The sequence below is a fragment of the Rhagoletis pomonella genome, unplaced genomic scaffold (assembly GCF_013731165.1).
Source record: "Rhagoletis pomonella isolate Grant_MI unplaced genomic scaffold, Rhpom_1.0 Rhpom_scaffold_00012, whole genome shotgun sequence".
NCBI lineage: Eukaryota > Metazoa > Arthropoda > Insecta > Diptera > Tephritidae > Rhagoletis > Rhagoletis pomonella.
In genome coordinates, this window is record NW_023458566.1 from 23,017,137 (window position 1) to 23,034,969 (window position 17,833).

Sequence of the window (17,833 nt, forward strand, 5' to 3'; positions counted from 1 at the left end):
GTAAATTTTTTAAGCTTAAACCGTTTTGTCATTTGAGGGGATTTTTTCAAAAAACATCTTAAAGAAACTATTTTTATTCATAAAAAACTCAATTTTTGAAGGTATTTTCAAATCAGTCCAGCTCGCTTAAATCTTAATATTTTTCCGAAATATTTTGGTGGACGTCCTAAAATATAATAGATTTTATAATTCCAATGGAAAAACAGTACCGATTTTTTTTTTTGTATGCGGAGTTATGCAGTCTAATGTACATATGTATGCCTATGCGCTACTCTCTTATCGTCTTTGCATCTGGTAGCAGTTTTTGCAGGGTGCCCCAGGTTTGGTACCTTACCTTTATTTGACCACGACAACCAACCAAACTACAAAGTAAATATTTAAGTTACCAGCTGAATGCTCCAACGAAGAAGACGACAGCAGATCGTAGAGGTGGCTCCTGAAAAGGAAGCATCAAATATGCACTCGCACTAAACGATTTGTGCGCTTTGCAAAAGAGTAAGAAGCAAAATGAGAAAAGTGCATAAATACATACCTAGTAGCTCCAATAACAAGATAAGCCAGCAACATTGGCGACTAGAACAACCACTCGCTGTGATGCCAAGAAGCATGAAGCGTTGCTACAGCAGAAACTTAGGAGAAGTTGGTGGGGGAGGCTGCGAAAAGTATACTGCAAACAAAGGCATATTCTCTTTTCAAAGCATAACAAGATTGGCTCTTAAGACCACTGTCAGTGCAACGAGGTCGTAGAGCACATTGGCCAGAGAGAAATATAAACAAATACATACTTTGATGATACATACTTACCTGAACTCTGACGATGAGTGAGTGCATCGAACAAAGAAAGCGAACTCCATCCACTCAGTAAAGCGCACTACTTAACGCCAGTAAGCAGCTGGCGGCGGGTCGATGTAGAGAATACGTAGCAAGTTTGCTATGGGCAACCAACCAGCTTGTTTATAGAGTCCGACGCTACGATGATGACTCGCACGATCTTCTCAGCTTCTCACCAGCTGGTTAAGTTGACGACGCAAGCGGAAGCGAACGCGCTACATCGAACTTGCATTGACGCAGAAGGCATTGAACGCTCGCACGTCCGTCCAGGCATTGGGGGCTATTGAGTTTGCGGTCGAGATCAGTTGAATCGCGGCAGATCGACCAAACGGACGCTAAAGCTGCAACGCCGGAACCGTAAAGAACAGCAAAGTTGAACAAGCGCACGCGAAAATTTCAATCGGGTGGCGGTGTACAATAGCTGATGTTTCTTTTGTTAGAGTCCTGATCTTGAAGAGGGCTCGAAATTTTTTACAAATTTTGTGATTTGCGGTAAATCAATTTATGATAATTGTTGTGAAAAAAAAATCGCGAGTGTGAGAACTGTGTAGATTTAAGTACATACATACATATTCTACTAATAGCCATAAACTTAACATAAAAAGTCTGGTCGTGGGCAAACGAATAAATAGCAAAGACACGTTTGTAAGCTCACTTGTACACAAATCTCGTGATATTATTTTGCTATGGTTGAATTTATATACACAAAAATAAGCAAAAATACAAAAACACGGGGTGCATCGGAAAAAAGGAACAGAATTTCTGCTAATAAAAGACGTTCCAGGGTTCTTATTTATGAATGGGTCGCTGATATGCATTGGGTGTTTATTGCTCTACCAAAGTCTTGTCTGCGAACTAGGCACATTAGAATAGACCACACAGTTTAGATGCCCAAAAGCTTGGCCCATGTATGCCATTCTACCACTTAAAATACTTCCGCACAGAAAATAGCATCAGGAGTTCTCTGAATTTTTGACTTCTAACCGGCTCAGAGGTGGTCCCATACTAATTCGGTTTTGATCCGATCATTGGATGATGAAGAAAATAACGGTACTCTGAAATTTGTATATAAGAATTGAAGTTGGTTTTGTTTTTTGCTCCAAAATTAGTTTTTTCAATTTAAAATCATAATGGAGAACAATCATATTGAGTCAGAAGATAATTATGTATGGCTTGAAGATTATCATCATGATTATGATTTTGGCCAACAAGGAAGGATTTAAATTTTTTATATATGTAGTTTATAAGCTAGAGCGTACGAAGAAATACGGATGAGACGATGTCTAAAATTTTGCTCTTTTCTCTACCTACATATTTTAATAAAAATCAACTAAAGATTAAGAAGTGCATTTCGTTTTTTCTTTTATATGTATAATCAACTTAAAAAAATAACGTCGATGTTTTTGCAGAACCGCCCATCGACCAGATGCAAAACTGCCTAATTCGCCGTTGTGGCAAAAATGAGATTTGGTAACCCTGAACTCCAGGCATCGAGATTTAGGCATAAAAATCGTTATTAACACAACAGATTTGTAAAATAATAGCCAGAGAAAATACCGCCTATCAATTCAATGCCTTCAAAGAATAAACCGTTTTTTCGCTGTCCTGTAAAATTTGAGTGCCGTAAGATAGGCGGTTTTGCAATTGGGCGATGGGCGGTTCTGCAAAAACATCGACGATATAGTTTTCGCCTAACTTGGGAGCCGAGTATAATTGATCTCCATACTTTAAACCATTTACCCACTGGGAATTGTCACCTAATGAGAAAAATATGTAATAGATCTTACACTGCTCCTGGTGTCCCAATTTCGAACAAAAAACGAATATTTAATTTGGTGAAGAAATGTCTAAAATAATTGCTCTTGACTGAATAGAGTTTGCTGGTTTTAAGTGCTCGTAAAATTATAAAGAACTTTATTTTACGTTCGTGTAATAATGTCGTAATTTCACCAGTTTTTCATCAATTTTAATAAATTTTACCTAGTTAAACTTGGCGGCCGCCGTGGTCGAGTGGTTAGAGATGCGTACTACCACTCGGTAGGTCTAGGTTTCGATTCCTGGTCCGAGTGTATTTCTGCCTTGAAAAAGCTTTTCATAAAACCATCTGCCGTCCGGAGGCGGCGTAAAACTTTAGGTTAGGTTTAGGTTTAGTTAAACTTCGAATAAATAGGCTGTTCTTTGCTGTTTTCTAAACTCAAAATTTCTTCTTGCCTAGCCCACAATTTTTCGGTCAGAGTAGTCATCCGAAAAGTTGAGGTGTTAGAAAGCTTTTTAACACAGTTTCGCAAGTCCTTCGATTGGGTCTACAACCTGCACTCGGTAACTTAAAAAGTTCCAGCAATTATCTTGATTTTGTTATCCCGTATTATCTGAATGAATATCCAAGTAGCAAAACATAATCATTAGAAGAATTGGGGCAGGGACCGTAACGGTTATAAGTTTTATTATAAAAATAAAAATAATGGTTAATGGAAAATAATGGTTACGTTTCAAGTTTTATTTTTTGCTCGGAAAATAATGGTTACGTTTTAAGTTTTATTTTTTGCTCAGAAAATAAAACTTAATTTTTGCGTATGCGTATGCGCTTTTTTCACTTTTTCTTTAGAAATGTGGTTCTCTTTGTTTCTGCCCCATTACCCACTCCACGGTGGCGTTAAAGGTTCAATGCAGCCGCCCCCTGTCTATTCACGCATGCGCATACGCATACGCAAAAATTAAGTTTTATTTTTTACGTTTTGTAACCATTATTTTCCGAGCAAAAAATAAAACTCAAAACATAACGATTATTTTCTGAGTAAAATATAAAACTCAAAATATAATGATTAAACTTGATTTTTATAAGTAAAAATTAAAAAATAAAAATCAGTGCCGCTGAAGGTACTCCGAGTAATAAGAAATATATTGGTTTACTCCTTATGCACGTAGCATTTCTCTTTCCGCGTGATTTTTTGAGTTGAAATTTCAAAGGATACTCGTTATTTGCGGTCACTGTATTAAGTGTCCTCACACATATGTATGTACTACAGTATTTTTATAATAATACCCACTACTGGCCTAAATGTGCAAGTTTTCTGCCTGCATGTATGTAGGTATATGTACATACATACATATGTAATTCCATGATTTAAGCTACATATCAGTTTTATGTATTTCTTAACACTATCAACACGAATTTCCCGCGGCATCTACAAACAAATCACAATAAAAACTTAAACCAAACAAAGAGGCAAACTTTGAATTTCAGAAAAATGCCATAGAATCCTCGATTTCCCATTATATATGTATGTATGTATGTAGTATGTGCATTAGGGTGGCCCAAAAACAGTAAAGTCGTAATTGTAATGCTCTCACCCCTAGGATTTTTCTATATCGAAAAAAGTATATCTCTATTATTTATTTAGAAATCAAAAAATATTTAGAGGGCGCTCAAAGCGCACAAAGTTTTCCATGTATTTTTATATGCGAAAAATAAAATGTTTCGTAGAAATGGTATAGAATTCTTGAAAATCAAAATTTTCGATCGGAAAACTCTGGTTCTCTTCAGGAGACTTTCAGTAATAAGACCCAATTGTTTATTTAACCATTTTTTAATACTAACGGTATTTTATTGGTCGCCTCATTGCATTTTTCGGGGTTTTTGTGGGTTTTTGGCGGACCTATAAATTATAGTTGCGATAAAAAAATGGTTATATAAACAATTGGGTATTATTATTGGGAATCTCCTGCAGATAAACAGAGTTTTCTGGTAGAACAATATGAATTTTTAACTATTCTATACCATTTCCACGAAAAGTTGTTTTTTCCCCATATAAAATACATGGAAACTTTGGGCGCTTGGAGCGATCTCTAAATATTTTTTGATTTCAAGATAAAAATATGAAGATATACTTTTTTCGGTATAGAACAGTCCTAGGGGGTGAGAGCGTAAAAGTTCCGACTTTACTTTTCACATGCATGTTTGGACCACCCTAATCTACATATGTATGTACATATGTATGTACATACGTAGATGCAACGAATTATCTAGCCGGTGAGGAAGTGAAATCTTTTTTTGAAATACAAATTATTTAGTAATCAAAAATCAATTGTTTTGTTAAACGCTTTCAAATCGCTTCATTTTGTTGCTGAACCAATATGCCAGTTCCTTAAGCAAATAATTTGTAACAATTGTTACAAATTATCACAACCTGGTGTTCATGTATCCAAAAAAAACTTGCAGAGTACAGCAAAGTGACAGTTCGCTTGGAGGGGAAGATGGAAATTTTTACTGGAAAAATTCTAACTGGCAATAAATTTTAATAATAATTAATTAATAATAATTAATTTAATATAATATAAGTTATATGAAATAATAAGATAAGGTATACTCTTTTCGTTACGAAATTGCTTCGGAAAATAACAAATTAATCAGCTGCTTATAAATTTTGCAAATTTTCATTAGTTTTGCGTTCACGTACTTTTTGGAAATTTGTCGCTTTGAGAGCGAATTATCGGATATTAAGTTACTGGCAAGTTATTGGATAATTTTTACTGGAGAACAGACCTAATATTTGAGTCATTCACTCCAAATCACAACAGGGGGTAACATGGGAAGCAGCACGAAAATATTTACTTTCCATGGCAATTGCAGCGACGAAGGAAAATAAACACTGCAAGAGTGAGTGCGGAATGATAGCACCACGCCTTTTTATACATACATACATATGTACATACATACATATGAATGTATGTGTTTAGGAACACTTGATTGCATAAATATGCATATGGGCGTTTCCAGCGAAAGGTCTACCGCGAAAAAAATACTTATTTATGGTCCGATTTGGCTGCTTTTTAACCGACTTCAAAAACAGGACAATAACCACGCCTACCTCCCATATAACGGTAATTTTCAGAAATACGAAAACAGCCATATTTTAGTAACACTACTGAAGATTGTTCACTCAAAATTGATATTTACAATAACTTTTAGACGAAAAATAAGAATATTATAAATTTTTGGAAAATGGGCGTAGCCACGCCCACTTATGGTTGCACGTGTATATCTTGGTAACCGCTGCACCAATTTCTTCCAAACTCGGCACAGTCGGTGGCATTAGTACGGCATAACAAATCGTCGAAAAGTTTTAAAATCGGGCAATAACCACGCTCACATCCCATATAACGGTAACTTGGAGAAACACGAAATCTTCGATAAATCAGTAAATATTAAAGCTAATTTATTCAAAATTGATGCTTGCAACAATGCTTTACCAAGAAATACGTTTATGACAAAATTTTGGAAAATAGGCGTGGCACCACCCACTTATGATAACCATATATGTATGTATCTCGGTAACCGTTCTACCAATTTGTACCAAACTCGGCAAGGTTATTGTGCCTGCCACATAGAAGCAAAACATTTAAAATTATTGAAATCGGACTACAATTATGGCCGATTTTCATATAACGGTAAATTTCCGAAATGCTTGAAACTTCAATATTTTGAAATTTGAGGACGCTAATTTACTCAAAATTGATACACCCCGGCTTACCATGTAGCTGTAGCTTTCGGAAAGGTGAAAAACATATATATTTAATACTTGCGCCGGGTATTTAATGTTCGGCTCCGCCCGGACTTAGATAGTACAACTCCTTAAAAAAATGTGATTGAGGTCATTTGTATATTAAGTTTTGTTTTGTTGCTAAACTAAGACATTTACATTTTTTAAGATAAATATAGAGTTTATAATTAAAAATTACAAGTTTTTTGTTACTAACATAATTTTTAAAGTAGTCGGGTTAAATGACGCCTGTCAACATAAAACAAGTGTTGACGGGGCCCATTTCTGATTGACTAACAAAAAAAAAAATATTAGCTCACAAAGAAACAAATGCCCTTAAAGATCGAAATCCTTGCATGGAAACCTTTGCTTTTTCTTATTCTGGATTTTATAGCTTGTAATGAATCGCTAGTTATGTACATATATAAGTTCGATGAAACGCTAATGCCAACGTTTAGGCAGATTTTCCAGTGTATGTATGTATGCATATACATATGCCTAGATTTCTCTGTGTTATTTATGTATTTACGGAATTTTAATGAGCCGCCAACTTTTTGTGATCTTCGTGTTTCAACACATTCTTTGCCTTTGAAGTAAAATTGCTTTGCCAGGAGTTTCACACCAACACGGGACGACCACCCGTGAGCATAAAAGTGGTGGTAAAACTCACAGCTACTGTCAATTTCGTACCAAATTCTGGAATCTCTTCCCTACAGCTTTTAAATTGTGAGCAGAGTACTTAGATTGTAGTAGGTACCATTTAAGTAATGGCTCATTTACCATATCTGCGTGCTAACTCTCAGACGTCTGCTATTAAATTTAAATGAGATTCATTTAATTGCAATAAGCAAAAGTAACGGTTGATTACATACTTACGTAGGTACATATTTCAGCAAACTTTTAATTAAAAAGACACCTATGTATGTATGTAGTTTCAGGTTTTATATAAATTCATATTTGCAGACATTTTTACGACATGCCTAGCCATGTAAATACATATGTATGTGTACATACATAATTATGTGTGTGTGTGTGTATGTATGTGTCTATGAAAATAAGTGCGTTCACACCCCCAACTCCCACGCTTAAGACGCGATTAAGGCATAAATAACAGGAACGAGACAAACTTCTTGCTGATGCTGTGCGTTCACTTTCAGATTCACGTTCGCATTCACCGTCGTCAGCTGCAGACGTTTAACCAGCCAACAGATATGGGGTTTTGTGCAAGCATTTGCATATTAACTGGCCTTGCAAGCGATACCGCGTTAGGTTGTAGTATGTACAGTATTCGCCGCTTAATTGAACCCCGGCTAATTGATTTCCCCGCTTTTCTGAAAATACAAGTAAATTTACCCGCATAATTGAACCCGGTTAATTGATTTCCTCGCATAATTGGCTAAAGATATGTGTTATCGTTTAATTTTCCCCAGTTAATTGCTCACAAAATTGTCGCTAAAAAATAATCTGGCATTACCACACATACATATTTCGTAGCATTTTTGATGCAGTAGTTGGCATCTCTGCTAGGAAATTGAAAACATACTTTTGTTGGTGACGAAAATCTGTAAGAAAGCGGCATACAGCATAAGATTCGTTAAATTGGACGACCACTGTACGTAAAATACACATACATATTTATTTTCTTTTAATTGATTCGGTTGCCCATTAAGAGGGATTTCTGTATCGAGTATCGGTTAATTGATTCCCCGGTTAATTGAACGAAAAATTGTGTAATTTTTGAAGTGCAATCAAGCGGGGAATACTGTACATATACTTAACATGCATACATCATAAATACGCAGATATGTATGTACATACATGTATTTAATATACTATCCCAACAAACACAGGACCACAAATTTTCAAACGTTTGAAAAAATCGTATTTCTCAATTTGATTTTTAGCATTGTTTATCATTTGAAACTAAACATTTTCTCAAACATTGTTTATCAATTTAAGAACGGTTTGAGAAACATTTGCGAAAAAATTTGTTAGCATTCCGTTCCATTCCAGCTGTGTCAACATGGCACAGATGTCGACGAGGTCCATCGGTAGACTGCTACATCAGTCGCAAAACGACTGTTCGACCACGCGGTCGCTGTTATTCGCAATTTGTCTAATTTCAAAAGAAATCAACCGTATTTTTCTTTGTTAAACTAACTGAATACACAAGCTATTAAATAAACTGTTAAACCGCATAAATAAAAATTCCCTTCCTAAACTGTGTTTCTTCTCAGATGTATCATTGGCAACACTATACAGATATTTCACTGAGAGTAAGTGAATTTAAAATTTCGTTCCGCTCCACTCACGTTTGAGAAAAAGTTGAGAATTCACCATTTTCAATTTGAGAATAAAGGAAAATTTCGTATTAAATACTTATGTGCCTTTTAGTTTGAGAACGCGATCAACGGTTATTTGAGATGTATGCAACAAAGATGTTTATTGGGTACATACAAACATTCAATAAATCTTCACCTGGCGTACCACACAATTACACATCCACACACATAAAAGGTATACAAAGAGATATTTTCTTGTTACGATTGTCAGTCAGACAGATTGACAGGCAAATAAACAGGACCGCGCGGAGTCAGTATGTATGTGAATGTGTGTCGTCGGGTTTGTTCGCTTTCATTAACTAGTGTCACATGAACTGAATGCGTTGGCAACTGGTTAACGGCTCAGGTGTCGTAAATTTCAATTATGTCGCAAGCAAACATATTTTATATACATATGTACATACAATGAAGTGAACACACCGTAATCATTAGTCCATTGGAAGTAAATGTTGCAAGCGTCAGAACAAGGCCGCTTTTTGCTAATTCGCCCCCTTCCGTCCATCCTCTTGATTTCTTTGGTGCGCTGATAAAAACCTACTTTCGCAAAATATTTCGTTCTTCTGGGTATTCTCGGCCGACATGGCTTCCCTCTGAAGATTGAACTTTGAAATTAGCGCATACTTAAACCCTACGTCGATGCTACTATAGTCGAAGATATCACATATAAATTTTGGTCCTGATTGAAATCGGTTAAGGCGTGTCGCACAGCGGTCAAAGTTCAGATTACCCTATGAAGACGTCTTAACCGACTCCAATCGGGACCAAAACTTATACGTGATATCCTTGACTTTAGTAGTCTCGATTTTGTGTATTAAACAGAGTGTCCAGATTTCGCGATTTACCGCCAATTTAGCGATTTTTTTTTTGGAAAATTTGCGCGTAGAGCCAAGCGCTTAAAAGCGGATTGTGAGATTAATCAATTAATATGAGTTTTAATAAATTTATTAATTGCGCAGTCCTATTGGAAAATGTATTAATACAAATATTTTTAAAGAGTAGGAATATTTTTAAAGAAAATTGTTTGTAAATACATCACTATCATATAATTGATTTGTGTTATTTATTATTACTCTGATGGCATTATAATCGTTTTTGGTTTTAAAAACTATGTTATAAAAAGATCTCATTTTTTAAATAAAAGAAATTTTAAGCCTATTTGATGAATTTTATAAAAAAAAACTTTGAGGATTTTTGGCGATTTTTTCAGAAATAGCTCTTTTCTTTTTAAACAATCTGGACACCCTGGCATTAAATGAAAAATTTTGTTTTTAATTTTTTTAATTCCATAGAGGCATCTGGCCTTTGACTTCTTTGCGACACGCCCTAACCGTCTCCAATCGGGACCAAAATTTATATGTGGTATTTGTGACCAAGGTATTACCGATTGAGGGAGTGAGACTGGCAAAAAATCGTTCATTTGATTTCAATGGTCACCCTAATGTACAAATATTTCGCTGCATTTTACAAACATACATACATGCATATGAATATATTTCCTTAAAACTTATTTAAGGCTGATATGAATGTATGTACATATGTACTTAATTGATATCGATGAATAATCAAACACTGAATAATCGCTCATATGGACTTCGATAAGAAGGTAATCCATAAAATTATTTGTTAGCCTTTCCCATATTCATCATGTCCAATAAAAAAAGCAGACAAATGATTTATGAAATGAATATTTTATCAGTATCTCTTTTAAATCAATAATTTGTGGATTAAGTAACTTTCTTACTTACATATATATGTATTTTTAAACCGTACGCGAGTATTTACACACTTTGACGTAATAAATACCTAAAAACACTGATCATATTTATATCACAAATGTATGCATATCACAAATGTAAATATAGACATGTGCTCATAAACAATAACCGCTTAAGTCGATAAACCTTAATTCGAGAAAAAAACGTTTTAAACATTTGGATTGTAATGTTAGCCTTATGGGGAGACCAAAATATTTTCGCCTATAACTTTTTAAATAGCCTAGCTGACGAGATGTGGACTTCACATACGCATGGAATAGTAGTTGAGGACTAAGATAGCATATCGACTTAGGCGGTTATTGCTTGAGAATGTAAGTACTTGCAAGCGCGAGCGTCGACGGCGTGAGGTCCTTTAAATAGATATTAAATTTGCAAATGTTATTTTAAGGCGAAAAGAATTCAATAAGAAGTCATTACAACAAAATATATATACCATCGGAAGTCCATGAGAAAAGTGTCGAGCTGATTGTCAATTACGTCTTACTTATCGTTTCTAAAAAGTGAAGTGAGATATAATCAATGAAAAAATCGTACATTGCATGAAAATACTTAATAATATTTAAATAGGTTTGAATGCGTGAATTAAAAAGACAGCGTTAATTAATAGTTCCATGCGTCTCGATCAACTCTTGCAGACGAAGAACACCCATAAATACATTCATACATACATACATATATAAATACAGTACGCATTTGAACAGATGTAAATAATAAAAACATTAAATTTCCTTAACACAAACAAAACAAGAGGCTGAAATATTGTGGGCAGTTTGGCGCCACCTCTCCCGCCGTCCATTACTAAAGCGGGACCCAAGCGGCCTCCTCGAATGGCTTCTCTTAATTGTGGCGTATCGAGTGGCTGATCTTTCTGATTCAATTAACATTCGCGCACATTTGGCAAAGTAGTTTTGACAGTTCGCACTGCCCGCCAGACTAAATCAACTACATACATTTGGCGGTAAGAAACATATAACATATCAAGGCACTTGATCTGAACCAAATTTGTAATAACAAACGAAAAATGCGAATAAAATTAAATGTGTTCCATGGCTTTATACCGTAGCTTTAAAAGAAGAATTCAAAGTGATTTTGTCAATACCTTAAATTTAAATGGCAAGTGGCTTATCGTTGTTATTTTCAAATTCTAGAGGTGGTGAGGTTGTAACGGTCACTCGTTATGAGTAGCAGTCAGGCAATATTTTATTTACTATATACCAAAATATTGTCAAAAACAAGTTCTTCGGCGTTTTAAAGTATTATCTGTTACATACATTCATAATTTTGCTTTGAATAAAAATGTACTGAAAAGTACTGACCCACCATGCAAAACATGAAAAATAGGCAACAATCGTCAATGGCAACAAATTGGCGACTCACCGATTTATTGCTGTGGTGACAAATCGGCAACACCACTTCGTTCATGTCAATTTTGAATAAAAAAAGTTCTCAAAAATTCGGAAACTTATGAATATGGCGTCAATAGCATTGGCCAAAAGCATTTAAATTATGTCCAAGGACAAGATTGAAAAAATAGGAAGTCTCACAGCGAGAAAATTAATTAATTCCGATTGTAAGTTGCAATTTGGTATACAAAAAAATAAATGAAGTATTAAGAAGAATAAAATTATTCCAAATATCGCCTAAAGCGATAAGAAAAGGACTCATTCAGGTAATAAGAAAACGACTCACCCAGGCGAGTTGCCTTCGGCGGACGTTTTAGAGCGACCGGTAATAGGAAATCGATTCGATGGCAATATTACCGGCAATAAATTTGTTTCCGAGGGCGACACGTTTTCTTATTGCCGGCAACACAAATTGTTTGGTGGGGAGTTTTTAAGCAGGGAAAAGTCGAACGTACTGATTTTGCGCATAAAAAATCTGGCAACCCTAATCATTGATAGGATAAAAACACTTGAACTGATTTTAAAAATTTACTCACTTTTTCTAAGTCAAACAAAACCCTAGATTTGAAAATGTTTTGCATTTCGACGCTCCATGTGCCGCCAAAATTGGAGAACCATCTTAATGTAATTACACACGATTGTTTTCGATTATTTTTAATTGTGAGGAAATTAATAACAGCAAAAACAATTACATATGAATTGCTATTAAAGTGATTTGTCTGTCCGATTTGTTTGACGATGGACAGAACTGGAATTTTTCATTGTGTCGATAATCCAAATGGAATTAAAATGAATTTCATACACATTGCAAGGATTGCATTGTCGAGGCGGCTAGCATGGATGACACGGGGCAGGGCAGAGTACAAGGTGGTGTGTTGACAAGTATTTTGTTCCATTCGTTCCATTTCAATTAACGCGCCATCGAGTGAGCCCCCTGAGCCCAAAAGCTGGGCGCAAAGTCGAGTGAAAGATGGCAAAAAGGCAGCAAGCAGCGACTGCGGAAGTTCAACGCAACTTAAAGTCAACAACGAACGAACCAATGATTGGACAGATCGATGAACGATGAACGATGAACGATGAACGGATCATTGGATGGTTGGATGAGTTCTTTGTTTTCCCACTATGCCAATGACACTGACTGTGAAATCCACGAACACTTCAAATGACATTAAGCGTAGCTGTTAGATTGGCTTATGCATCTACTGAGGCGGAAAAATAAATTTAACCATACCTAGATGTGTATGTATGTAAGTACATATGTATGTACATCTGTAATGTTAGTATGTAGCTAAATTGGTCATCATTTTTTATTAACACATTTGTCAACAGTTGACCGCATGACACGCCAGTGGAAAAAGGCTTTGCCCGCTTGGGTGCGCTTGGGAGCTCGAATATGTATGCGAAGAATTGTTTTTCCATATGTTTGCAGTGGCTCTTTATGTTTTCAACAGTTGTTAATTCACAACAGGAACTTACGTACAACCAACCATACACAATTCCCAGTTCGCATTCGTCACCAAATAAAATACATATTTATGTGCATACATATATGCTTGTAATTTAAATAATTACTAATTAAAAGTCTCATCGGCGACATGTTGGGTGTCAGAGCATTTGTTAGCACATGGGTTGAGGGGTTGACTCCCTTATTCCTGCAGAGTATATAATGTAGGAAAATCTTCAAGCTTTACATGGCTCAATTCATGTTTGGCTGACGTACTTTTAATATGTAATACGCGCATATGGTTCTTTAATTCTTAGTATGCCAGACGTACAACTTTACTTTGCATTTTCGTTGAAGGAGACATTAGGTCCATTCAATAACTTTTCCAGTAAGTACTTGCAGCGAGAACATAAAAGAAAAATAGAGAGTGAGAGAAAATTTTCAGAGAAAGTTATTGAACGCAAAACTAATAAAAACTTGCAACTTAAGCCATTTTGACACTTTCTGACGGTTAAGTTTTGGCGCGGAAATTTCTTTTTAATTGGGAATAGTTCCCATCGTCATTAAAATTAAAAAATATACAATAGTTTTAAATATTTCATCCATATTTTCATTTCACTAATTATGTTTCATCAAATCATCCTCTTAAACAGTTTGTTTACATTTGAATTTGAAACATAACCTTACTTTTTGACTCCTGCAAATTCCCGCTAGTAAAATTTTTACTTGCAAGAATTTGCAGCTCTCTCGGGTTGTTACCCTCTCGAATTCGCTCTCTCTTGCAAATATTGGGTTATTGAATGCATTTCCAGTAAAAATTTGCAAGTACTAGTAACAATTCGTAACAGGATGGAAGAGAAAGGTAGGATGCGCGTCATTCAAAGATGAATTAAGATGTGTTGGTATTTGAAAAAAAAAATTGGGACACGAATGATTTTTTTTTACAGAAATAAAAACAGTGTGAAAATACCTTTCTACTGAGGTCCCATAAGTCTAAATCAGAATAGTTTTAGCCCAGTTATTCAAGTTTTTCGTAAATCAAACTTAGAAAAAAGTAAAAAAACAGCATCAAAAATGTCATTCTTACGATTCCGTTGAAAAGATTTTTAAATATTTTTATGCAGATTTTTTAAGCTTAATCTGTTGTGTCATCTGAGGGGACTTTAATGTTCTTTACGAAACTATTTTTATTCATAAAAAACTTCATTTTTTGAGGTCCCTGTAGGGAAAACACGAACTAGTGAACAGTACTAGTTCTTTTTCGCCAAAAACGAAAAAGTCCGATAGTAACTAGTCCCGCACCAGTCCAAAAGCAGTGAACTCAACAAACTATCAACTTTTTTCCCACAATTTTATAAAAAATTGCGGATTTAACAATTTTTACCGCAGCTTTTTGTTTAGATATTTTGGGCATTGTATGGGTTCGGAAAGAAAACTGAAAATATAGAAATACGATTTTTTTACTTCAGTACAGTTTTCCACAATTTTTCAGAAAATATTTTAATATCATTCAACATTTGAAAATAATGTTTTCTTTCTAATAGTTAACTAGATATGAGATGCATACATATAAAAATCCATGAAAAACTGGTGAAGATTCAAAATTGTGTATATCTACATCAGTTTCTCATTGAATTTCCTTAATTTTAGGTAAATAACATTAATATTTTGTTGGACCTACGAGTATGGGATTAGGGATTTCAGTGGCAAAAATACATCGATGCTTTTTTTTGATTCGATGCATCGAAATGTACACCGATATTTTTTGATGCATCGAAGTGTATACATCGATGCCTCAATTTGCATAGGATTTTTCAGATAATGTTCCACAACAAAATATGTTATTAGCAAAATTGTAGAAAATTTTAAATAAATTACTGCAACTGAGTTATGTTTTAACGGGACTTCTTGCAGCCATTTACATTTTTTGGCTAAATCACTTCTCTTTTTTAAACAATTGAAAAACTGTAATGACGGTTCAATGTACCGGAGATGGCAGTTTTCAAAAAAAACATCGACACATCGATGCATCGATACATCGACTATTTATACATCGAGTGGAGGATTCTATTACATACTTTTGGCTTTTCCCAGCAGCGATTTGAACTGCTTATTGTTTAACTAGCGCTTTGTATCAGAGTTCCATTATTTTGCTGCAGATGCGTTCAGTTGCCTATATATTTTAATCCATAAATATATGTTTGTATGTATGTGTGAGCGTGTGCTTGTGCGTATCAACACTACTAAACGTGTGTATGTAGCCTTAGCCAGACAATTGGCCAATGAATATGTGTGTGCATATAAATAATAAATCACTAGGCGTCCAAGATGGCCTTGATTTTGGTATATTTTACTACTAAAAGTCTGATTTCTTGGAAGTCTTAATTTGCAAATATGGATATCTACATACATACATACATACATACACATGTATGTAGTATATGCTGGCAAAGTAGTATAGGATACTTATCAATTCTTTGTGCATTCGAATATTATTTATGCCAGGGATCGCCGCGGCGATGGGATGTGCCAAAACAAATTACGTTTGATTTGGATTTGACTGTATTTAATGAATTGTTGGAATTATGCAAAATAGCTCAGTTGTGTTGTGCTTTTGGCGAAGCGTGTCGTTTTCATTTGAAATGTAAAAGCTGATAAATGTCATTAAGGTTTGGTTTGGAATGTGTAGATACCTACATATGTATGTATGTATGTATGTACACAGGAGCATATCGCGCGAAAGGTTCGGTACAGCTCATAGATCATTATAAGTACACTTAGGTCTCTTTTTATGCGGTACATGCGTTCCTCAGAGAGCCGTATAAAAAAATCCGCATAAAAGAGTTCTTTACTTTCATACAACTGATGCGCTCCAGCATTTTTAAAAACCGCATGAGTTCAGATACTCCATGTAAAAAATTCTAAAACACCGCAGAAAAAATTCAGTGAGGCAATATTAGGCAAAAACTTAACATTAAATAAAATTTGATCTGTATTTTACCCAAAAACAAAACAAAAATACCACAATAAATACATGCATTATGTAAGAATACAAAAAAAAATTATTTATCAGAAGCATTGTCTCTTACACACTGAAAAAAGTAATAAAAACTCTCAAAAAAGCAGAATCGCTACCTCATCACTGTAACCTTCCAAATTTTGTTTTGCAGGTCCACAGCTGTTATCGCCTTATTATTGATATTCGCAGAAATATAAATTAATCTCAACTTCGGCTACTGACTGCAGCACGTATTGAAGAATTCACACAACAAAATGACCCAAATTCTGGATTGGGCAGTCATAGCAGCGGTACTCCTTATTTCCTGCATTATAAATACTCATGCGAAAGTGAGTATAGAACAGAAGAACCCGGTAGCCACCCACCAGACGCATTTAGCGACAATGCAGAGCATTCACAAACAGCCCGCACATCATCATGGCCACCACCACAAGGTACAAATAGTGACCGAACAACAACAACAAAGACTGCAGCAAATGCCACAACTACAACGTCGACAGCGTCGTCTTGGCACATTCACCAAGGCTGATACTACCTCGGATGTTGAATCGATATATAACAGAACTAGAAGCAGCCTGATCGCCAATTCACCAGCATTGCTGCAAAAGGCGACGCGACTCCGCCGTTTGAGCGCGCGGGATTATTACAACAACAACAACAACAACAACAACAACAACGCAGTGCAGCGTCGTCTCCACAACCATCGCGGGAAATCGGAGTGGAAATACCATGTCTACAATGTTCATAGCAACACATATGAATCGCCGACAGGTATGTCTGGTCCGGGCGCCGTGACGATAGCTGGCGGCAGTGGCAAGGGGGACGACAACACCAACGACGTGGAGTTTATCAGTCAATCGGGAACAACAGGAGGGGTCAGTCCGGATTGGGTTAGCAATCGACGCGGCCTTGGGTTTATGCCGCCACACACAACCACTGCGCCGTCGACACATGCCCCTCCACCCTTAGTGCCGCCTCGACGCGGCTATGTCACAGCTGCGTCGCCTAGTCAAAGCGCTGCTGATCTGCCACACACCACAGATGCACCGAAAGTAAGGAATAGCGTCGATGTGAAGGAAATGGAAAAGTAAGTTTACAAATGAATTCATATACACACATACCTATGTATTTTATGTTTATATGTATGTATTGTGTGTAGTTATTAAAAGTTTTAATCTTAAATTATAATAAATGTAGTACGGCAACTAACTAAGCAGATCCCTAGATCCCTAATTTTAACCATAATGCCTCACAGTGTTTAATTTTTACCTAAAAGTGTAATTCAGTCCACCAACCAGCGACAAACGGTAAATAAAAGTAGGTACATACATTTGTTTTCACCTCAAAACAAGCTACCCTAAAGCACATAAATATGGGAGTTTCCATAAAAATGCAAACCGAAAATGCAACTAAATGAGTAAAATTCGTATTCAGATGACGAAAAACCCGAAACGGTGGAAAGAACTGAAAAAAAAATGA

At 35.6% G+C, this 17,833-nt stretch overlaps 1 protein-coding gene across 1 annotated transcript in view; it reads left to right on the forward strand.

The window, feature by feature from the left end:
• The first annotated feature begins 952 nt into the window (after positions 1-952).
• Positions 953-17,833, forward strand: part of LOC118748131 — a 43,619-nt gene continuing 26,738 nt past the window's right edge. Inside the window, exons 1-2 of the mRNA XM_036482454.1 lie at positions 953-1,323; positions 16,506-17,441. Coding sequence (XP_036338347.1) covers positions 16,609-17,441 — 833 coding nt within the window. The 5' untranslated portion in view covers positions 953-1,323; positions 16,506-16,608. The remainder of the gene's footprint in view (positions 1,324-16,505; positions 17,442-17,833) is intronic.